We start from the raw sequence: 23,820 nt of genomic DNA, 5'->3' as shown, positions 1-23,820 counted from the left end.
GCCTGAGGTCATTTCACACGAGGAGGCAGCCACAGCTCATCTGGAGACAAAGGGGACACGGTTTCTGCTGCTATTGCAATGGCTCCCAGCCCTTTTAGGGCTAAGGACCTGGTGCTAACAGAGTACACTTTACACTGAGAAGCCTACCAGGGGCAAGAGTGAGAGGCCCTTCAGTAACACAAGGCAGGCTCTCTGTGCCCGATGCCCCTGTGGGGAGGGCTCAGCTACGAGAGCCTAACCTGTTGACCTGTCTTTCAGGCTCACCGCCCAGACAACGCCCCAGGAGTTTAACCGCTTGATGCTTACCCATCCAGGTGTGGAGCAGGCTTTGTAGTTCTGTACAATAAACATCAACACAAAGATGGTATCAAACATGATGCATTCAGATGAAGAAAGCAGAGGTTTAGACACAGCACGTAGTGAACAAAGAAGTAAAGATAAAAAGACAGAAAAATGTTAAGCATAATATACATCCAACTTTAAAGACCCACATACTAATAATAGCAGCCATTTCACTTACTAAAAACACACGATTACAATGAACTATAAAACCAATTCTAATAGAGTATATGAAATAGGTTTCATTTGAGTTACAGAAAGAAATATATAGCATACACACTGAGGTTAAATTTAGTCTAAAATAAGAAGTCAACAAAAACAAACATTAAAACAAAACAAAAACTTCCCAGACAAGGAGGAAGGCACTGTCCCATGGGAAGAAGTGATGGACACTGGCCACACATCCACTGGGCTCTTTTATTTGTTACTTAAGACTGAGCCAGACTGCATATCCTTTTTTAAAACAGGGTTTCTCTGTGTAACAGCCCTTGCTGTCCTAGAACTCTCCTTGTAGACCAGGCTGTCCTGAAACTCAGAGATGTGCCCACCTATTCTTTTTTAAGGCAGGCAAATGGAGGCGCCTCAGGAGTGCTGCCTACAGAACCTCCTGCCCCTCTTCTTTCACTTGAAATGAAGTTTACAGCTCACATTCTGAAAATGCAATAGGAAAGGGCTTTTAAACTGCTTATGGTCCTTGTAGGAAGATGAGAAATGAGGGAGCACTATTGACATCTTCACTTTCCATGGCCCAGAAAACACCCCATCAGCTGCTCTGCGGAGGCCCCACTGTCAGGATATCTGTGGGTACACTTGGTTAAGATATTTTGAACGCAAGTTGGTTTTCCCATAACATTTTCAAAGAACTTTACATGTGAATTGTAATGCAAAACCTGTAAAAGTGGATCGCTAGATGAGCACTAGGCCACCAGAACCTGAACTAGCAAGGATGAACTCACGACACAGACAAGGCTACTAGCTATCAGGCCATATTAAAGCAGTCCCTTGTGTAAGGAAAAACTCTCATGAATTTTAATGTGCATTTTAAAGCCGTTCTAAGACACATAAACAGAGCACAATTTAATCTTTACAACAATGACAAAAACATCACTGCACAGGAGTTTGCAATGTTTATACTTACTTTAAGAATATCCAGTTCTGTAAGAGGACTACAAATAGTATTTAACTTAAAATTTTTAATGTCAACTTAAGTCTCAGAACTTTAAATGAAGTTTTGAGTTTTAAAGTCACAAGTCTCAAATATTTCTTAGAAAATTGAGTAGAAATTAAGCCAGTGTAATTTTAAAAATAAAAACAGGTAACAAACAAAGGGGAAAGACATGAAGACAACCTAACAACCACCTGGTGAGCACAGACACTCAACTAGGAACCAAGCACCTGGGTCATGGTGACAACAGCTTTAAAACAAAAATGTTTCTGCAACGTCACCAAAACAGAAACTGTCTTAAGCTAGACAGAAACCCTTTATGAGAAGGCGTAGGGTGCTTCCAGAAAGGTAAAAGGTTGTTTGCTGACTAGATGCACCCTCCCCCCTTTTCTTGGACCTCACTCTCAGACATCAGCATTGAGAAAAGCCTACAGGTTTTTCTAGCACACATGAAGTCCAAATCAGCTGCCACCTTAGTGAACAATGCTGTGAGGCCCTGTAAGGCGGCCCTGGAATGAACATGGTATCTAGCTAGCTGCAGCAACACACACTAAGGCCACCTGAGGATGAAGAGTGATCTTAGGGCATCCAAGCCTGGGATACACCACCTGTCTGTCTCATGGTGAGACTGAACTCAGGTCGCTCATGTGTGCTAAGCACATGCTCAGGCCTTGGTGCACTGAGTATCGAGCACACCATGACTAGAGGAAAGAGCCATGCCCCCTGAGGACAGCTTCCAATCTGGCCAGGGTCCAAATCAATGTCAATCATTTAATCTACCGGTACCTACAATTCAGGATCAGAGCTATCAATTTGCACCTTCACTGGGACAGAATACACAGTAAGAACCTGGAAAATATTTCACAAAAAAGGAACTCGCTGGACCCGAGCCCACAAATCCCTGGCCTCCCCGTGCAGCAGGCTCCAGGGCACTATGCTGACAGTACACACAACGGTCAAGCAGGTGACACAAGGGCAGGGAAGACACGTGCTCAGTGGCCTTGCCCACCAACTCCTCACTCGTGACAGTGATGTGCATGCAGGAAGTCAGACTTAGAAGACCAGAGCCAAGCAGAGACGTGCACGTGCACGTTTACATGCACTTACTAAAACAGACCCAACGAAGCTTCAGTGCTCACAAGTTTCTATTTTCTCCTGTCACTTAGAGGTTACTGCAAGGGTCATTTAAGTCACCAGTTCTAGAAACTGAAAGGTACTGCTGTTGTCCCTAAGAATAAACTTACTTACAGTATCATCAGAGCGGTGTTTGGACCTTACCAGCCCCTAAAGCCCTAATGTAAAACAGCTATGGTGCACACTGAAACCAAACTGTCCTCCCTAGGTTAACCACAGCAAACACCACCCATTTTTATAAACCTTTTTCCCCCTTAGCATGTTTCAATACACACAACATTAGGATAAAAGAAACAAAGGCAAAGAAAGAGAGCCTTAGAGGAGTGAGACATTACCTTTGGAGCGCACGATGTAACACTCTTTCTGTAAATTTTACACAAAAATGGCAAGAAATAAATTGTAATTCACTTTAAATACAAGACTGAATTTATGTTTTAATATCAATATAACTTTGAAATTAAAATTTTAGAGTTTTATGCAAAGCAAGAAAGCTTTTAAAAATGGAGGGCTCTAAATTTTCTTTCATAAGGTATTTATGAAGAGACAAATTTTGTTTTGAAAAGGCCTTGTGGCAATCTTCTCAGACCCATGATATTTGATGTATTTTAACACAGGGGGCTTAACAGCTCATAAAACATTAATTAAAGCTCCTTTTATAATATCAGAGGCTAGCTACGCCATCTTTCTCAAAAAGGTAATGCATCTTGAGTATAGACACAGATAGACAAATCTTAATACTGAGAGATTGAGACTTCTGGTAGAAGGCAAAGATCTCCCCCCCCCCACCCACCCAAAACCAAGTTTATATCATTTAAAACAAAACTTGAGGAACTCAGCCAATTCACTCCATTTTCATGCTTGCTTCTGCCTTTCCCATCCATTGCTGGCTGTGTGTTACAGCAGCAGAGCCCTGAGAGTGACTTGGGTGGGGTCTGCGCTGCGCTCACTGCTTGGTGCATGTGTTCCAGCTCTTAATCACTGGACAAATTAATAAAAGAACAGTAACAAGGGCAAAATGGAAACATTAGGGATCTTCTGAGGCTCAAAAGGCAACAGAGGTGACAGTCTTAGACCACCAAGTCAAATCCTGGCCAGAGGATTTTGATTTCTAGTCTGATTTTTTTCCCCTTTTTGAGAATTTATAACTCTGATGAATTTTAACTAATGAAGCTAAAAATAATCAATGACTACACAAACCCAAAACCCTATTATACCATGAACAAAAATCTGATAGAATTTTAGATATACTAAGTATTAAAATGTTATAAAAATTAAAATCTCTTCTGTAGGCAAGGATACATGCGTTAGTGTCACAAAAACCATTTGAAATCATGCAGTTTCCAGAGGGTAAAACAGAAAGGAACTTCAGGCCTAAAGTAAGAGGGCACTAAAAGCAACTGTTCTAATGTCACCGCTGACACACACCTCTTCTCAGTCTGACACACTCCAGCTGTCACAAAGCCGGGAATCCAGCTCGAGTGGCGCAGCTGGTGTTCACGCAGTGGGCAACCACAATGCTGTGCTCCCAATGCCACTCAGACACAAGAGCCTTCTAAATTTCAGCATTCATATAAAAGAAATATACAAATTATAGATGGATGCAACATTGCCCCTGACTGCTAACATGGGTATCAACAAACACTGAATAATTCTAAGCGTGGTGTTGGGATGACATCTGATATTCAGTCAAAGTGGTGCTGAGGTTCAAATATCACACACTCTTTCCCTCAAAAAGAAAAAAAAGAAAGAGACTAGCATGAAGTTATCACCATCTCTAGAAACCAAAGCAAACTTAGAACAACAACAAAGAACCGCAGTGGGCTGAGGTCACGACATCTTTACTACCACTTCCTTTCAGGTTCTGACTGTGTGAGACATTCCTACCCCAGATTTACTTCTGCCTGCCAAAGTGTTTCAACAAAGATGTACAAACGCCTTCAATAGTCACCTATTTCCTCTACTTGCTTCCTACCTCAGTGTGACATTCCCCGCTCACTAGAAGAGCTACTTGTCTGCTTCTTAAATGATAGAGCATCTAGGAACCGGGTGGCGGCAGCAGCGGCAGCAGCAGCAGCAGCAGCAGCAGCAGCAGCAGCAGCAGCAGCGGGTGGCGCGGGCCTTTAAATCCCAGCACTCAGGGAGGCAGAGGCAGGCAGAGCTCTGTGAACTCAAGGACAGCCTGGTTTATAAAGCTAGTCCAAGACAGCCAAGGCTACACAGAGAAACCCTGTCTCGGGGGTGGGGGGGGGCATGAAAAAAAATAACCAACCACACACTCCCATTCAACAACCTAAATCGTGTGCCCCTCCCCTACTTATGACTGCTGTAATAAACAGGGAGCCGGAGACAGGGCTCAGCGGGTTAAAGCACTTTACTGCTCTTCCAGGATCATTTCCTAACACCCACATGGCAGCTCACAACCAGCTATGAGAAATTCTCAGAGGATCTGATGCCTGCTTCTGGCCTCCAGAGGCACTGTATCCATGTGATACACAGACATACACACAGGCAAAACACCCACATACACAAAATAAAATGAGTAAAAATAAAATAAATGAAGGGGAAGAAGAGAATCATATATATATACACACACACACACAAACACACACACACATATATATATATACATATAAACATATACATATACATATACATATATATATATATAAATAAATAACCAATGGGTGGGGTATGGTGGCACATGTCTCTAATGACAGCACCTAAGAGGAAGAGGCAGGCAGGTCTCTGAGTTCCAGACCAGCCTCAGTTTAGAGAACTGGCACCTAGATTTACAAAGTCATGAGTCTGATCACCAGCACTGAGAAAAAGAAAAAAACAGAAATCTTATTTTAAGGTTAAGTTGGGCTTTTCTGTATTATCTTGTTTTCATAAAAATTAACATGACCAGAACAGTGGCCAGTGAAAGCCTATTCTTTGAAGCCGTAAGAGGCCTATCCTGGGCTGGAGAGACGGCTCTGTGTAAGAGCACTGGTTGCTCTTTCAGTAGACCAGGTTCAAGTCCCCAGGACCCACATTGGCTCACGACAATAAGTCTAGTCCCAGGGGGCTCCAACACCCTCTTCTAGCCTTTAAGGGCACTGTATGCACACGGGACACAGACAATCCACACAAACACTCATACACAAAAGAAAGAAAAAAAAAAAAAAGGTCAGCACTGACGAATGCTGTAGTCGCAGCTGAGGGAGGGGCTGCCACCGCCCCTGGTTTAGACAAAATGAGTCCACGACTTTCTGAGGAGCATTTAGACTGGTGAAAATTAGGTAGCTACAGAATAACTTCTTTTAGACAAGAATGTTTTCATATAAATCATTCAGTTCATTCAGAAAGGTGCGCTCTCTCTCTGTAAGACACGCTCTTTCTTCTATGACATTTTTTCTGCCAAAATGTTTCTAGTTCAGGTTAAAAGCAAGGCCTATTGAGGCCAGGTAGACGGTTCAGGGGCTGTTTCCTCAGTTACGCATGAGGGTCCCTCGTCTGAAAACCAAGTGTAGCAGCATGTGCCTGCAACATCAGCAATGGGGAGGGCAGAGAAAGGAGGACCCCTGGGGCTTGCCAGACAGCCAGCACAGGAGGATCCAGAGGTCCAGGGTCACGGAGAGACTGTCTCAAAAAACAACAAACAAACAAACAAACAAGAACAAGGGTGAGGCGGTTAACAAAGACACCTAATATTAAATTCTAACTCCTCTCCTCATGTAGTTGTGGGAACACACACACACACACACACACACAGAGCTTTTATAAATAAAAGATTTTTTAAAATAGTAACTCAGTACCAAAAAAAAAAAAAAAAAATCCAGCTAAAACCAGGATTTCTTTTGTGCGTAGTTTTGTTTTGTTTCTGTGCGTCCTACTCTGACTTGGAACCCAGCCTGTCCTCAACTTCACAGCCCTTCTCCTTCCACAGCCACTCGAGTGCTGGATCTCAAGTATGAGGCACCGCACCTGGCTAACACCAAGGTTTCCTGACAGCTAGGTATCAATTCCATCCCAGGAAAGAAGTGCGTTATAAAGCAGCCTTTCTAGTCACTGTCTTCCATACTGCTTTCCTGTCTTCTCAATGACTAGAGACAATAAAAATTAATACCAGATTTATCACTAACAACTGCCCTTTTCTTTCTCAGCAGAATGCCCCTGCCTCTGACACTTAACTACAGTGACTCAGAACACAGTGCTTATAAAGCCTGCACCAAGTCAGCAGCTCTCTTCCCCTGTGTGACAATTTCTTCCGGATGGTGAGACAGGACTGTAGAGCGACCAGGACTGGGCATGCTCTTCTTCCCTCCTTGGTTTCATCCTCTACAGAATGTAGACTCTGTTCCACATGAGCTCTGAGCTCTGTCCTACTCTCACTCCAACCCATGCCTTCCCGTTGTCTGCAGTGCTAGTGATGAGCTGTGGCCTTGCACATACAAGGCAAGCTCTGTTTTCATATTTGACCAAAAAAAAAAAAAAAAAGCAGAAAGTGACAAAACAAGGAACCACTAATGCAGGTGGTGAGCGCAGTCTCAGGAGTCTAACTAATGTTTCAAAGTGAACAAACCCTTATTTCTTATTTCCTTAGTAGTTTATAAGGATGGAGCCACATATCATTTCCTCCCCATTTCTCAAGCAGCACCATTCCAAACAACGCCTCTTCTTTTATATACTCTCCCAAAACAGAAGCACCACAGTTCATACACCAGTCAATACAAGCAGTTAATGGTAAAACCACTGATAGCTGTAAAAAAAAAAAATTCTCTCCACAATCATAAAATATAAATATATCTACCTGCTAGTGTGTGTGTATATATTTTTTTCTTTCTTCACACATAAAAACACAGAGTTATGACCAAAGAAAACAACTTGTGTAAAATTATGTTGAAGAAAACAGCGCACACCTTAGGAAGGCAAGTTGCTAAATTAAATGTGAGACTCAAGGCAAGTTAGCACACAGCACACCAATCCACAGGACCACCATGTGCCACACTGACAGAACTAAATTCATTGGCCAGGAACTGTAGGAGATTTGTGGCATACAAACTGAGCACTGTTTTGTGCACATGTTTGCAGGCCCTTGCAAGGGCAATAAAACAGTCCATAAGACACATGGGAAGCCCCTCCTCCACCTCCCGTTCTGCTCAGAACTGCAAGCATGCATGGTGCCACACCAAGTGTGCGGTGACAGGAAGGAAAGCCAGAGCTGCTCCTGGGAAGCCACCGGGCAGGTCTCAGCTAGGGCTATGCACACAAGCCAGCGACAGTATGTTATTCCTTCAACACTTCCAGCGCCACAAGGACAGAGGCTTGCAAGATAAGAGTCTCAAAGATTTCCGCTCTATTGGCTGCCATCTCTGTCAAATCTATCCTTTCCATAAAAGCCAGGATATATTTTGTTCAGAAATGTGAACATTAGTTTGATTTTATCTTGCCATTCATTGGGAAGTGGAATTTTCAGCCAGCTAAAGCAGCACACAGACACACAAGTTACCTTTTAAGAAAAACTTTGTGGGTGCACAATGTTCAATTACCTCCAAGACTGCAAACTCCTCTCCACAAGGAAGTTTCAAATAGATTTTCACCAAATTAAAGACAGAAAGTTTCCTTTTATCATGCATTCAGTGATTTTAGTGCTATCTACAGTTAATTATAGAAACTAGCTTAAAATTTTTATTCCTAATTTATTGATTTAAATGCTTCATTTGGCACTCTTCTTCAAACAGCAGTCCAGTGCAAAATTAGGCCACATACAATGCAGCAATGGCTTTTACTAAGTTTTCTTAGAGATTTACGTAGCTAGTAAGCAGTAAGATAAAGAGGATAGAGTACGTCATATCCTAGATTCTAACAGACGTCTATGTGTAATGACGGCAAGAAATGACAACTGCCCGGTAAGGCACATTTTAAACGTGATGATATAAAAAAGAAAGTTTAGAGCTCCGTCCTGACCAATGGATCGTCAGTGTTTCATGTTCACAGTTCAGAGAAGCTTAAACATGGAAACAAAGAGGCCTCAGAGCGGACAGCTTTGGCATGGAGGAGTTACTTCGACAAGCTTTTGACAAGGCAGCTCTTTAGTTTGCACTGGCCCAGCCCCCACAAAGGCTAAGAATAAGTAAGCACTGCAGTGAAGGAGTGTGTAACCAGCCATCTCAGGCACGATCACCCACCAGCTTTGCACTTTAGGACACCCTTGGAACAGAACGCCCCGATCTGAGCTGCTTCACATCATGCTGAGAATCTTTCAGACAAACTTAGACTGTGAGGTTCTTAGATGAATAACTGACTCTTTTAAAGACAGGGAAGTGCCATTCATATTTATCCATTCAGAAAGATGTAAAAGAAAACTTGTGATAAATCATGAGTAAGATATTTCTCCAACATACACAGAACAATAGAGATTACCACAAGTACTAAGGTACATGCTGGACAATTATCTTTCATATTTTATATGACGAGATAATACAAAAATAAGTTTAGATAAGAATTTAGTGTTTAGTTGTCTATGCATATACAAACAAGGTATGTTCTTTTAAAAAAATATATTGTTGTGTATGACATACATGCATGTGTAAAGTGTGTGTGTGTGTGTGTGTGTGTGTGTGTGTGTGTACATATGTAAAGATCAGAAGACCACTGAGGAGCTGGTTCCCCCCTTCTCCCTTTATGTGGGTGCTGAAGATCAAACGCAGGTTGCCGGCCGGGCTTGTGTGTCAGGTGGTTTACCCACTGAGCCATATAGCCAGTCCAAAAGGTTTTTTTGGCTCTTGAGAAGTAGATTTAGTACTTATAAAGTTTGCTGAGTAATAGCTATGCATTCTGGCAAAAATGACAGCCAACAGTGGGTTAATTCGTTATACACAGAGAACTTATAATTTTTGAGTAGTTAAAAATGCTGACTCACTTTTCTGTACCTCATCGGAAACAATGTTACCTCTCTCAGGGCTGGCTGGCAGTGAGAAAAGAAAACAAGAACGCTCATGTGATGGTTCTTGTGCCTAGGGTCCACCATCTGGACTTACCACATGGTCAATCCCCCGCCCAAGACAGGGTCTCACTATGGGGCTCTCTTATCTGTCCTGGACTCACTTTGTAGACCAGGCTGGCCTCAAACTCAGAGATCTGCCTGCCTCTGCCTCCCAAGTGCTGGGTTTAAAGGTGTGCACCATCGCACCTAACTACACCATGGACAATTTTTGCCATATTCCAATCTAGGTTTTTAAACTGAGCCTTCAAATGAGGAAGAGGCTACAGTAACATTCTTTTTCTCAGGATGACAGCACATTCTGACAACACTGTGGCCTCAGGTTACAGTTTTAAGCTCCAAACTCCAAATCCAGGTGTGTGCTGAGTGCTGAAGGCCGTTGGAGATCACAGCAGTACAAGGGCATCAGCCCCCCACCCCCGTCTCATGAGCAGCGCTTCTCTGTGGAAGAGCTCACACCTGCGCCACGCCTACTCACATGAAGAACTGGGAACCATTGGTATGCTTCCCTCGGTTTGCCATTGACAAAAGGAACGCTCTGTCATGTTTGAGAATAAAGTTCTCATCTGTTTGAAGAAAACACAAATTTGTTAGTCTCCAATTGTAAGTGGCTTTTAAAGTAATGCTCAAGTACTAAATTGAAAGCAAAGGATGAAATTCCTCTTCTGGTCAGTAAGTATTTGTCAATGTTTAGAAAAAAAATTAACTAATTAAATAACAAAAGTACAAAAAGGCTGAAAAGATACTAATTAAAGCCTTGAGGAAAAGAGCAGATATTTAACACTTTGTACAAACAGCCTTAGAACAGTCACTTCCAGCAACAACATACGTGGCTAAATAATACAGAAACTACTGACTCCAGAGGAGACTAGCCAAGAAATTTTTAGAAAACTCTCTACAGAAAAAAAGTATTTCCTTCAAGTTTCCAATTAGCCTGACAAATGAGCTGCACATAGGTGAGCTTTAATGTGCCTAAGGTCAGATGCCTAATGTCTGTATGGTGAATGTATCACCCTACTTAATGTCTGTATGGTGAATGTGTTACCCTGCTGAAGTCAAGCTGGTCTATGAGAACAAACATATTACATATGTTAAGTTTTAGGAAAATGTCAAACAACAACAGGGTCACAAAATTACCTAGGAAGAAAGTTGTATAAAAATAACATTTTAAAAGGCAAAATATATTTTTAGGATACAAAAACATCTGCCACAGAGAGTAGCCACATTACAGCAGCCCACAGCATTAAGTGTAAGTTGCCACATGCCACTAAAGGGGAAAATTGTCATCAGCATCACTTAGAGACAGGGATGGCTTTAAGTCAGCAGAAGCGTCTTTAAAGCTATAGAGCCATTTCACCCTGAAAGCGCCTGATCTCTAACGTCAGAGGCTGACCAGGGTCAGGCCTGCTAGGTATTTGGAAGGGAGAAAAATCTTTAAAACCAAATCTCATTTTACATTCATACAAACAAATCATAGAACTTTAAAGAAACGATCACCTTGGGGACAGGCTTCTGAGAAATAGCAGTGATCCATTTCCCCCAAGGAAATATAAAGGACCATCACCCACTGACGCGGTGACGTGCTCAAGCCCTGCAGCGCTGGGGCCCACGGTGAATCCCTGCAACTGACTTTTCTAAGGCTTTTTGGGGAAGTGCAGTAGTTAGACTTAATGAAACGTTACTACTGTAGGAATAAAATACAACCACATAGTTCTAGTACACAAAAGAAAACATACAAACCTTTGAGGAAAGAAAAAATACCAACTTTATTCAAAGAAACTGCTTGGTTTGGGGGGGGGGGGGAACCACAACTAGATCTTTTTTTCCCTGATGTAGAACTAACAACCCATCATAAAGAAACAAAGGCACAGATGCATGTATGGAGTCACATAGATTTTCCAAGTCTTCAAATAATATAGAAATCCAGGCACAACCTGACCAGACTGTCCGTGGATTTATTAGGAGGGCACAAGGGAGCAGAGTGGAGTTTGTGTTACTGAGCTTCGTTCTCTTACCTTTTCATTTTGCAAAAGACCACATTCTCTATAAACAAAAGAATATGTTGACAGTTTTAGGCAGGAAGATAGGAGTTTTCATGTATATAGTTGCCTAACCTCCATGCTGAAAAGTCATGTTTAACCTTAAAGTTAGCCTTAATTAATCTTGTCGATTAAAAGTTATATATTACAATATAATTTATCCCCAAACTCATGCAAATAAAGTATCTTCATGCAGCATTAGTTCCATGCAAAACGTGAACTACAAGTAAACCTCTTCTCATTAAAGTATATGACCAAACTTGCTTTACATCAGAACTGAAACAAAGTAAAAACAAAAAACAAAAAAATACCAGGCCTTACCTTTAAAGTATCCACCATAAATTGACTCTCCACCTTTTCCATTACCTGAAAACAATGAGCCACAGTGAAAAATTTAAATATTCAACACATAGTAATTATTATCTTTCTAACATTTATTGTGTGCGCACACACACATGTGCACAACAGCGTGAGTGTGGAGGTCGGAGGGCAAGCTGCAGGAGTGGGCTCTCTGCTTCCACCATGTGAGTCCCTGGGAGTGAACTCTGCTCATCAGGCTTGGTCACACGTGCCTTTACCTGAGAGCACCTTGCCGGCTCCATTTGTTTTGAATTTGAGACACAGTCTCACTATTGTAGGTCAGGGTGACCTTAAGCTCAAAATTCCTGGTGTTGGGATTACCGGTGTGTGCCATCACATACCCCTTTATTACTGTAATTATCACTGCAGTACTGGAGAGTGACACTAGGGCCTAGTCCACACCAAGCAAGTGCTCTACAATTCCACTACAGTCCCAGCCTAATAAAATATTTTTGATGGCCTCAATATGCTGAAGGAACCCTTCAGCCTTTTCACTGCTACACGCTCCCCTCCCCCATTATTCTAGGCACATTCAATTTACTTAATCTCTAAAATATTATGATAAATACTATCATTAAAATGATCTCTATAACCCATTTATTTCAAGTATTCGCATGAACAACTTTCTAGAATAGATGTAATTGGACAGTACTGTGGTTTTCACCGGAAGGTAATCTATCAGATCATTATAATGTCACTAAAAATAAATTACATAAAATAAGATTCCATAGTGCTTACTTTTTCACAAATTCTAGGTCTGTAACATCTGTTCATAAAACAAGGATGCACTGAAGACACAATATTCTCATCAATATGTGACATGATTATTTACAATTAAAAGCAACAATGAGATTCCTTAAAAACTGATGGATGGATTTATTAGGAATATAACTTTTATCTCTACCTTCACTGAAGTCCCCACCCTGAATCATAAAGTTTTTAACCACACGGTGGAATGTAGAACCTTTATAACATAACTTCTTCCCAGTTGTTTTCCCAAGGCCTTTCTCCCCTGGGGAAAAAAAAAAGAGAAGTTTAGCTACAAACCCATCATTCCGTGGGAATAACCAACCAGCTAATCTGTGGTCAAATCCCTCCCATGAGCTGATACTATGAGAGATACAAGACACACACACAATGTATGTAGCACACATATGTGACGCACAAACCAAGTAAATAATGCAAAGCAATGTGTGTATTAAATTGATCCAGAAACAATTTTATGTGCTACAGGAAATAAGAATGGTGATTATTTCACTAAAGAACAAAGTCAAGGAAATGGTAAGTTTGGGAGATGGAGAGACGGCTCAGAGGTTAAGAGCACTGTCTGCTCTTCCAAAGGTCCTGAGTTCAATTCTCAGCAACCACATGGTAGCTCACAACCATCTACAGTGAGATCTGGTGCCCTCTTGGGGTGTGAAGGTGTACATGCAGGCAGAACACTGTATATATAATAAGTAAATAAACCTTAAAAAATGTGAAGTTTGCCATTTTTAATGTTTAACATTAACAATTTTTCTGCTTGGCTAGGGTATATGCAATGACACATAATGAAAAGCAATTTTTTTTTATAATTTGAGGTGCTAAATTTATTTAAACAATTGAAATTTGGATAACATTTTTCCAAGACATACTTTTAAAATGTCTCATTTGACAAACTAATATATAAAGATTGTATTACAAAGTAGATCCTTATTATTTTAAAATTATTTCTTTTTCCTCCTGTCCTTTTAAAAGAAATGCTTCCTTCATTTCATATGAAGTAACTATAACATTGTAGCGTTAAAACTCACTTCACGGGCCATTATATTTTTATGATGGTTCCCCTGCTTTAAAGCAGATACAGCTGCAAGTAGCCAGGCATTGCCACTAGAAACACATTAAAAGCTCACTCACCTGAGCACAGGCATAGGAAGTTTTTGCATGTTTTTGGACATATGTCTGAGAAGAGCTGAAACATAATTCGACCAACTGAAAAATACGTGAGGGAAAACCAACAGTGAGCAAGTTGATAACACACCAACTTTTCTTTAAACAGTCCTGGAGATCAACCCCTCACACTGTTAGTGTTAAAACCCATGGCTCTAGCACAAAAATGGCAGGATCTGAAGTGTTTTTAGCAGGCTTTCTTGTACATTAGACCTCTTTAATAGATAAGTAACAATGGCTTTGCTAGGCTAAAGACCAAACCCAGTACTTCATGTATGCACACTCTACACACAGCCCCAGCTCCAAGTGCTCTTCTTCAGGACTATTTATGTGGCCTGTCAGGCCCTGTCAGAGATGAGCACATCCCTCCCTAGCCTCCTCTCACCAGACCCTTCCAGCTCTCCTCCCTGAGCCAGTCACCTCAACGGTACTCCTCACTCTTAAGGCTCGCGCTGCACTCCCCGACAACCAGGGGAACGGGCTGCTCAGAAGAGCCAATGCTCCCTACAGAATACAGCAGTGAGGATGAACAGGTCTGCATCTGAGCTCCTTTTCCCTGGAAAACAGTTCTCAAATTCTGGTTTCAAGATTCTTTTCAACTGTTTAAAATGACTAAGCTGTTGATTATGTGTTTACATTTGTTACCTCATATATATAAATTAAAACTGAGACATTTCCTTAAGACACAGTCCATTAGCCCACAGGTCAGTGCAGTGAGATATTCCTGAGGGAAAATCCTATTTTAGTATTATCATAAAGACAGTTCTGCCTGTATAGATCTGCTGAAGGAATATCAGTAAAAGAATATTTAAAATTTTATTACATTTCCTCTTACTTATTTGGGAAGTATGCACGTGTGTTGAAATCAGAGCACAACTTGCCAAAATGAGTTTTCTCCTTCCACTGTGTGGGCTCCGGGGATCAAACTCAGAGGGCCAGGCTGAGCAGCAGGCCGTCCCTTTCCCCCTGAGCCATCTTCCTGGCCCTGAGAAATAGCTTCAGTTTACCATCCTCTCCTCACCTCATTTTCTCCCTCACTCTATACAATCCTTTCCCTTATGGACATTCTACTTTTGCTGTTGTTGTTGTTTTTCTAGACAGGGTTTCTCTGTGTAGCCCTGACTGTTCTGGACTCGCTTTGTAGACCAGGCTGGCCTCAAACTCACAGTGATCTGCCTGCCTCTGCCTACCGAGTGCTGGGATTAAAGGCGTGCGCCACCACACCCACCCAGCTAGATATTCTACTTAAAGACTTTGACAGAATAAATCAAAATTAACTGCAGATCGAATATAAGTCCTGTTTAGAGCAAACAGAAACTGAGTTCTGCTGTTCTCACTAACAGTGTTAATCCATCCCTCGCTATCCTGTGTGTCCTCTGGGCACTACACATGCCTGCCATGAGTAAGAAGAGCGGCCACTGCTCAAGCGGCTGAGGAAATTCTACTAAGTCAACACTCCACAACCGACGCCAACAAAGTCACAGTGTAAAACAATTTCAAAGCTGTAGCTGTTTTTTGAAGAAAAAGATGTACAAAGGAAACTAAAAGAAAGACTGTTAGGTCCTGAATGACCAATGTGTGTAAAGACACGTCAGGATAGCTCAAGAAGGCCTTTAACACCAGAAACACGGAAATACTTTACCAGTGCAGTAGGGATCTCTGCATCTATTCTCAGAAATGCCTGAGATGGCTGAGGCAGACATCAAGTCCACAATCATAAGCTTTGCAAGTCAGAACATACTTATCTTTGGAACCATTGTACAATGTTTGCCTGCAGGATAAAAAGACATAAAACAAGCTGGGTGTGGCTCACGCCTCTAATTCCAGGACTAGGGAGGTGGATCTCTGTGAGTCAAGGCCAGCCTGGTCTACAGAGTAAGTTTCAAGAGAGCCAGGGCTTACAGAGAACCCAAAAAACCAAACCAAACCAAACAAACAAACAAGGTCGGGTACTGTTACCTCGTGTTTAATCCCAGCACCCAGCAATCAAACAACAAAGACAGATCTCTCGATAGGTTAAAGAGCAGGCTAGTCTACAGTGAGTTACAGATAGCAGGGCTATGCAGAGACCCTGTCTCAGAAAAGAAAAGGAACAGAGAAAAGAATGACACCCTAGGACTGTCTTAGGACCACAGTACCCTATGCCTGCCTGCTTGCTTTTTTAGTTTCTTGAGACAGAGTTCCTCTGTGTAACAGCAGTGGCTCTCCTGCATACTGGCTACTTACATTACCATTCACAACAATAACAAAATTACAGTTATGAAGTAGCAACGAAAATAATTTTATGGTTGGGGGTCACCACCACTTAAAGAACTCTACGTACTAAAGGGTCACAGCATTCAGAAGGTTGCAAGCCACTGTCTTAGAGCAAGGGAGATGGCTCAGTGGGCAAAACACTTAGACCACAAATGTGAAGACCTAAGTCTGAAACCCATGTAAAATGACAGATGCAAATTAGGGACAAAGGAACTAATGCGACTTATGTGATGAAATTCCAATCAAGGAAAGACCCTGTCCCAAGACAAAAATATGGAAGGTGCCCAAGGCCAGCCTGGTCTACAAAGTGAGTCCAGGACAGTCAAGGCTACACAGAGAAACCCTGTCTCGGAAAAAAAAAAAAAAAAAGGAAGGTGCCTGAGAACTGACACCCAAGATTGTACTGACTTCCACACATGCTATATATGTGTAGACCCACACACATGAGTTCACATGCATGTTACACACACATACACACTAGGATAAACACATTAACCCAATCAGGTTCCTACTGCATGACAGGGCATACGTGGTCCACACTCCAGCACTGAAGGGTATGACTAGCCTTCCATATTGAACCTTACCAGAAAAGAACTGCCATGGCTTCTTGCTATGAAACTCGAGAATCAGTTCACTACATAGCAAAAAATATATGGAAACTGACCTCTGTAAAAAACAAATGAGAAAGCCGGGCGTGGTGGCACACACCTTTAATCCAATCACTCAGGAAGCAGAGGCAGGCGGATTGCTGTGAGTTTGAGGTCAGCCTGGGCCAAAAAAGGGTGGAAAGTTCAGGACAATCAAGGCTACACAGAGAAACCTTGTCTTGAAAAAAAAAAAAACAAACAAACAAAACAAAAGAGAAAACGTTAACCTGAACTATGCTCATTAATGAGACAAACTGTAGGCTTTCAACAAATGGCAGTGTATTATTTATAGAAAATAGGTAACATTTGACATGTTAGTTTTTGGAACATGAAACAGAAGGCATTCTGCAGGTGTGATCCCTGAAGAAAAGTACGTCAATGTGGTTCAGTAGGCTCTTTTCAGTGGCAAGGCATTAGCTCTGATCATGAAACAAAACAAAAAAACAAAACAGGGTTCAGAGCAGGTGAGAAAGAAGAGGTTGGGGAGGTAGCTCCAGAGGTAGGGTGCCTGTTAGTGCGCCTGATGCCCTGGGTCTGAGTAAAAGATAAAATAAACTAAGAATAAACTTTATCCTCTCAAAATTTCAATAAACATGCACACACCCACCCAAACCTTCTTTCATTAGCCTTCAAAACTTGCCAATTTGTCCTGCCCTGTTTATGCTTTTTGATAGGTGGTCTCCCTTACGTTGCTCAGACTGGCCTTGACCCTTGAACTCAATCTGTAGCTCAGGGGGACCTTAAACATACAGTCTTCCAGTCCAGGTCAAACTTTTAAGAAAACTAAAAGAGGGGCTGCTAAGACGTCTGGGCAAGTCAAAGTGCTTCCTCCAAGCCTGACCATCTGAGCCTGATCTCCAGGACCCATGTGCTCAGGAGGACCAACTCCCTGCCTTTTGTCTTCTGATCGTCACATGTATGTTCCCACACACATTAAATACATTAATTAAAAACATCTTTTTCAAAGCACTGCTGGGACAAGAGTGAATCAGAACACGAGTGCTGCCCAACGGATTTTCCTCCCACACCACCAGTTTCCCTAGCTGTTTATCTAATTGTGTTATAACAAAGAATATTCTGTCTAATTAAATTGTGCTCAGTTATTAATGTACCCCTTTAATCCATGATACAAAACTATATTCATAAAGTTATATTCTTAGTAACTCTCTTCAACACCCTTATCATAGAAGAACTATCACAAAGAAGTCTTATTTAATTCATGAGCAATGAAAGAGTGGAGACCGTTTAAATGTAGTAATAAAGGTGAGATGTAAGAGACATTTCTCCGGCTGGAGAGATGGCTCAGAGGCTAAGAGCACTGTCTGCTCTTCCAGAGGTCCTGAGTTCAATTCCCAGCAACCACATGGTGGCTCACAACCATCTGTAATGTGATCTGATGCCCTCTTCTGGCCCGCAGGCCTACATATAGACCGAGCACTATATACATAATAAATAAATAAATTTTAAAAGAGACGTTTCTCCTGTTCCCCAGTACAGATCTGACCTCATACTCTATCCTGAGTGGGAGTCTCAAGTTTAAAGAGTAAGGATGAAGGTAAGTAAACTCCCACACTATTGTCCTTAGAACCACAGAAAGACCAAGGTCACAGGCATGCGCCTGGCATTACCGTTTAATTTCTTGATATAAATTTCAAATACTTTACACTGTTTTCTAAGGACATACTGTAGTGTTTTGTAAATCTTAAACAGGAAAGTAAAACATCCATTCTAAGGCAGGCGTGGTGGCACACGCCTGTAATCCCAGCACTCGGGAGTTAGGGGCAGGTAGATCACTGTGAGTTCGAGGCCAGCCTGGTCTACAAAGTGAGTCTAGGACAGCCAAGGCTACACAGAGAAACCCTGTCTCGAAACAACAACAAACATTCATTCTAATCATGTCCCCATTTTTATCCATTTTGATAAACTGCCAAGGGTTTATGATCTTTCTCTTGGGCCCACAGAAAGGAATCATAAAGCCAGAAAACCCTTTTAAAGAAATCATCCTGGGCCTAGGACTGCAGCTTAGTTGTCCAGTGCTGGACTAGCATGCACAGAGCCTCACTGAGTAGGAGCAACTGTTCTGGAACTCTGATCTTCCTCTTTCAGCTAGGATCATAGACTATGCCACCATGCCTGGCAGAAGAATATTCCTATACTTAGGCATACACACTAAAGTATTTCAAAGTAAAGAACCATGATGTAAACACCCTTGGACATGGTCAGAATAAAAATGACTTCTGAAAAAAAAAAATGACTTCTGTTAAGAGAACACATTAGCCTTGAGCAATGTAAGGCTAGCCTGGGAAACAGTGAGACTTGGTCTCACAATAAAAGGGAATGGCAATTCCAAACACAGAACTATTATATATAATAGTTAAAATATAAAAGAAGAGGTGGTCAGAATTTTAAAAAGGTCATTTGTTATCTATAAGTAACTTATTTTAAAATTTGATATAGCCTGAACTGGTGGAACACATTTTTAATCCCAGCACTGAGGAGGCAGATGGAGAAGGATCTGTGAGGCCAGCCTGGGCTACATACTGAGGAGGCAGATAGAGAAGGTCCATGAGGCCAGCCTGGGCTACATACTGAGGAGGCAGATGGAGAAGGATCCGTGAGGCCAGCCTGGGCTACATACAGAGTTGCTGGACAGCCAGAGCTATGTTAGAAAGACCCCATCTCAAAAAGAGAGATGGGGTAAGAGAGAAGAGGTTGAGCATCCCATCCAGAAAAGTCTAGTTCCTACACAATTTGAGCACCACACAGCAGCACAGGTGACAAAGTCCTGCCTGATGTAGTAGCAGCCACAGCACACACACACACCAACATGACATACCTTATGGCCCTATGTATGTCATGTATATGAAACAGAAATAAATTCTCCCAAAACATCTTATACATGCAAAGGTTTGCAAACTTCAAAGCAAAATCTGAATTTTCAATTACTTTTCATCTCAAGCATTCTAAATAAAGGTTGTCTAATCTATACTTAAAAAGCAAGCCACTTCTACATTCATGAGTTAAAGACAATCTCAGAGAAAATTAAATATTTTGGGCTGAAAGAGACTGAGGAACATCAAAATTTATGGGATACATTTACACACACACACACACACAGAGACACAAACACTCTTTATATTAAAAAAAGGAATCAAGTGAGCAACAATTGAAGCTTCTGCTTTAAGACACTAGAAAAGACAGGCCGGAGAGATGGCTCAGTGGTTAAAAGAACTGACTGCTCTTCCAGAGGACTTGCGTTCAATTTCCAGCACCCACATAGTGAGTCACAACTGTCTGTAACTTCAGTTTCAGGAGACCCAACTCCTTCACACAGGCAAAACACTAATGCACATAAAATAAAAATAGGAAAGAAAAAAAAAAAAAAAAAGAAACTAGAAAAGAAAAAACCAAAGCAAGCATTAGAAGGAAATGATTAAAAAAAATTGATAAAACTGAAGACGGCAGAAAATATTCGAATATACTAAAGTGTGGTTCTTGAAAACTGACCTGGTAAGCCTCTAGGCAGATTGACTAAGGAAAAAAGACAAGAGGTGCACACTGTCCAAGAATGGAAAGAATTGAGTGCTTGTGAGAAAACTCTAGGAATCATGACCTCAGTTTCTTCAAACATGGCTTATTCTTGGAATGTGCGTCCCACTGACTCTCCCGGGTGTGCTGGACAGGGGCTCACTTTAAACTATTCCCTATAACTAGCTATTGGTGTCTATTTGCCTCTATGAAAAACATGTTTTTGACATATGTGGCTTGTCCTTGCGACTGTATTCAGGTGATTCTTCTTAATCCTTGGAGTGTAAATTGTCTGATGCTCTGAATTAAGTTAATCTGTTTTGCTCTGTATTGACTGTAATTAAAATACACACTATGCTGTTCTCAATTCATACATCTTGATTTCTGTATCACCTCTGCTTATCAAATTACATCAGATACTTTTATCTGTGGTGCTGGAAATTGAACTTTGACCCTTAAATAAACTAGGCAAGTACTCTCCCACTAAACTATATTCCTGGCTGATTCTTAATTCTTCATTCCTGCTCAGCAGTTAATTCATACTCCAGAAACAGGGATTTTGTTTTTAAGAGTTAAAAGTAAGCTGTGCAGTGGTGGTGCACATCTTTAATCCCAGCACTTGGAGCTCTGTGAGTTCAAGACCAGCCTAGTCAACACAGACAAACCCTGTCTTGAAAACAAAATAAAACAACAAAAAAGATAAAACTAGAAGATGCCCTTAAAAAAAAAAAAAAGAAAAGAAAAGAAAAAGAAAAAGACAAGACATTAAAGTCAAGATTGTGTGGCTATGTCAAACACTTCCTTTTCAAGGCTGGTATCTGCGGTGTTGGGGATCAAAGCCAGGTCCTTGGTCTTGCTAGGAAAATACTTCCAAGTTACACTCCTAATTAACCAATTATTGCTGAGTATGCTCATACCTTAGGTTTGCAAAAATCTCGAGAACAAATTTGGTAAATGATGAATAAACTGCAGATCCAGTAAGGGTTTAAGTGTTAAATGGGAAAACCATAGCTCCTTTGTTTGGAGCCCTACCGTCTTCCTCTATCCGGGGTCAAGTGCTCCTTCTCTTCCCTCTACTCCAGGCACACTAGGCTCTCCGTGCTCCCGCAAAAACACAAGTGCTGTCCCGGAGCCTGAGCTAAGTGGTGTCAATACCAAGCACGGTTCTCAGACACAGGCACACTACTATTCCGTCTCCTGCCTACTTAAAAATGTCATCTTCTCGAGACGACCTTTTCTCACCACCTCACTAAGACAGCACTAGAGGGAATGGCTTCACCCTTGTTTACTTCCCGTCTCCCACCTTCTTCCAACAGGGTGTAACCTAAGAGGCAGCTCTGCTTCAGTCAGTGCTGCCACTCCAGCGCCCAGGACAAGCTCTCCGACCAATCTACAACAAAATGTGGCATACACCACATACCTCCAAGTAAAACGTCAGTTTACAACTCTGCGCCTTGAAACAAGCACTTCAGGAAAATGTGTGTAAGTCTGTACATGTGTATATATCTTTAGGCTGGGTACACGTATGCTTACATGTGTGTGCGTGTGTGTGCGTGTGTGTGTCTGCGCATTAATGAGTGGCCGGACACTATGGAACTCCTACCATAAAACACCACGGCTGCAGCGTATGCTCGCTGCAGTTCCCGGGCTACAAAGCACACACGAGCCGCTCTGTCCCCTAAGCCGCTTTTCCAGGACATTCTAGGCGAAGGCTCTCGAGGGACTCAAGTCGGAAGGCAGTTAGCCGGCTGCGACCGGGCACCGCGCACGGCGACTCCGCGGCGGAGCTGCAGCGGCCCCGCCCCGCCCCGCCCCGCCCTCAGCACGCCCCGCTCACCCGGCTCCCGGTTGATCTCGATGTCGAAGTGGCACTGCGGCCGGTCCTGGGCGCCCATCGCGAGCGCGGCGGCGGCGGAAGCTGCGGACCGGGAGGAGAGCGCTGAGGGCGGGCGGGCGGGCGGGGCCGCAGGGTGGGGGCGCGGCCGAGGGGAGGGAGGGAAGGAGGGAGGCCGCTCGCCCGCCCGCCCGGCCTCCCGCACTCCCGGGGAGAGCCTCACCTGGCCGCACAGCTCCGGGTCAGCGCAGGAGAACGCCCTGTCAGCGCCGCCGGAGCCCAACGTCACCAACGGAACGCCACCTCCTCCCGCCCGGGGGGGGGGGGGGGGCACGCCAAAGCTCGCGAGACTGGTGGCAAGTCTCGCAAGAGTCCAATCTCGTGCCCCGCCCCTCAGGATCGGCGGTCCAATCCCGAGCGCGCGGACGTGTGCGAGCATCGCGAGACTTCGTGTTCTCGGGCCCGCGAACGAAAGCGGTGTGGAGCCAAGGCTTCCGCAGACTACGTGGCATTCCGGCCAGTGCGTGCGCGCCCGCTGGGAACGGGCTTCTGCACACCACGGTCACGCCGTTTGTCTCGCGTTAGAAAGACTCGCGGGAACCGGTTGTTCCTCACGCCTGTCAGGCTGAGGCAGGAGGCTGGCCGCGAGCTCGAGGCCACCCTGGGTCACTGAGACTTTCTCAAAAACCACAAGGAAACCAAACCCCGAACGTGGCGTCCACAGCGCAGCTCCAGCACGTGGGAGGTGAAGGCAGGAGCCCCACAAGCTGGAGGTCAGCCTGGGCTGCCCGACCGGGGTTCCTGAGCGACGGCCCAGCGCTGGCTGAGGAGCCGGGTTCAACTCCGAACGCGAGCACCTGGCCATGCACACTGCGCACAGACATGCACGCCGGCACCTGGCCATGCACACTGCGCACAGACATGCACGCCGGCACCTGGCCATGCACACTGCGCACAGACATGCACGCCGGCACCTGGCCATGCACACTGCGCACAGACATGCACGCCGGCACCTGCCATGCACACTGCGCACAGACATGCACGCCGCACCTGCCATGCACACTGCGCACAGACAGCACGCCGGCACCTGGCCATGCACACTGCGCACAGACCTGCACGCCGGCACCTGGCCATGCACACTGTGCACAGACCTGCACGCCGGCACCTGGCCATGCACACTGCGCACAGACATGCACGCCGGCACCTGGCCATGCACACTGCGCACAGACATGCACGCCGGCACCTGGCCATGCACACTGCGCACAGACCTGCACGCCGGCACCTGGCCATGCACACTGCGCACAGACATGCACGCCGGCACCTGGCCATGCACACTGCGCACAGACATGCACGCCGGCACCTGGCCATGCACACTGCGCACAGACATGCACGCCGGCAAAACACTCAAAACCCCTGACAAGTCTGTGAGCGATAACACCTTTTAATCTCAGCACTCTGGAGGCAGAGACAGGTGCATCTCTTGAGTTTGAGGTCAGCCTGGTCTACATATTGCCTTCCTAGCCAGTCAGGGCTACATAGGCCCTATTTTAAGAAGAAAAAAGCACATATTAAGATAGATGTCGCCTTTGGAGAGATGCTCAGCT

At 43.5% G+C, this 23,820-nt stretch overlaps 1 protein-coding gene and 1 long non-coding RNA gene across 6 annotated transcripts in view; both read right to left on the bottom strand.

Annotated features, from left to right (window-relative positions):
* The window catches only part of Nktr (natural killer cell triggering receptor), a 36,535-nt gene extending 14,227 nt beyond the window's left edge, over nt 1-22,308 (bottom strand). For 2 of the 5 annotated variants that reach the window (XM_051140693.1, XM_051140694.1), the window contains exons 1-6: nt 22,220-22,308; nt 13,919-13,993; nt 12,927-13,034; nt 11,984-12,028; nt 10,102-10,189; nt 307-336 (exon numbers count right to left, since the gene is read on the bottom strand). In XM_051140693.1, coding sequence (XP_050996650.1) covers nt 307-336; nt 10,102-10,189; nt 11,984-12,028; nt 12,927-13,034; nt 13,919-13,993; nt 22,220-22,277 — 404 coding nt within the window. In that variant the 5' untranslated portion in view covers nt 22,278-22,308. Of the gene's footprint in view, nt 1-306; nt 337-2,973; nt 3,002-9,542; nt 9,588-10,101; nt 10,190-11,638; nt 11,667-11,983; nt 12,029-12,926; nt 13,035-13,918; nt 13,994-22,219 lie in introns of those variants that run through there. The other 3 variants (XM_051140695.1, XM_051140696.1, XM_051140697.1) reach the window with 3 other exon arrangements.
* A 631-nt stretch (nt 22,309-22,939) lies between these two features.
* Nucleotides 22,940-23,614, bottom strand: LOC127184096 (uncharacterized). The gene is made up of 3 exons (XR_007830098.1): nt 23,524-23,614; nt 23,382-23,484; nt 22,940-23,229 (listed from the first exon to the last, which is right to left on the bottom strand). It is a non-coding gene; the product is annotated as an uncharacterized LOC127184096 (long non-coding RNA).
* Nucleotides 23,615-23,820: the final 206 nt, after the last annotated feature.

Source organism: Acomys russatus, chromosome 32 (assembly GCF_903995435.1).
Source record: "Acomys russatus chromosome 32, mAcoRus1.1, whole genome shotgun sequence".
In the NCBI taxonomy this organism is placed as follows: domain Eukaryota; kingdom Metazoa; phylum Chordata; class Mammalia; order Rodentia; family Muridae; genus Acomys; species Acomys russatus.
The sequence above is the reverse complement of the archived record's forward strand: the minus strand, read 5'-3'. Positions and strand labels throughout refer to the sequence as shown.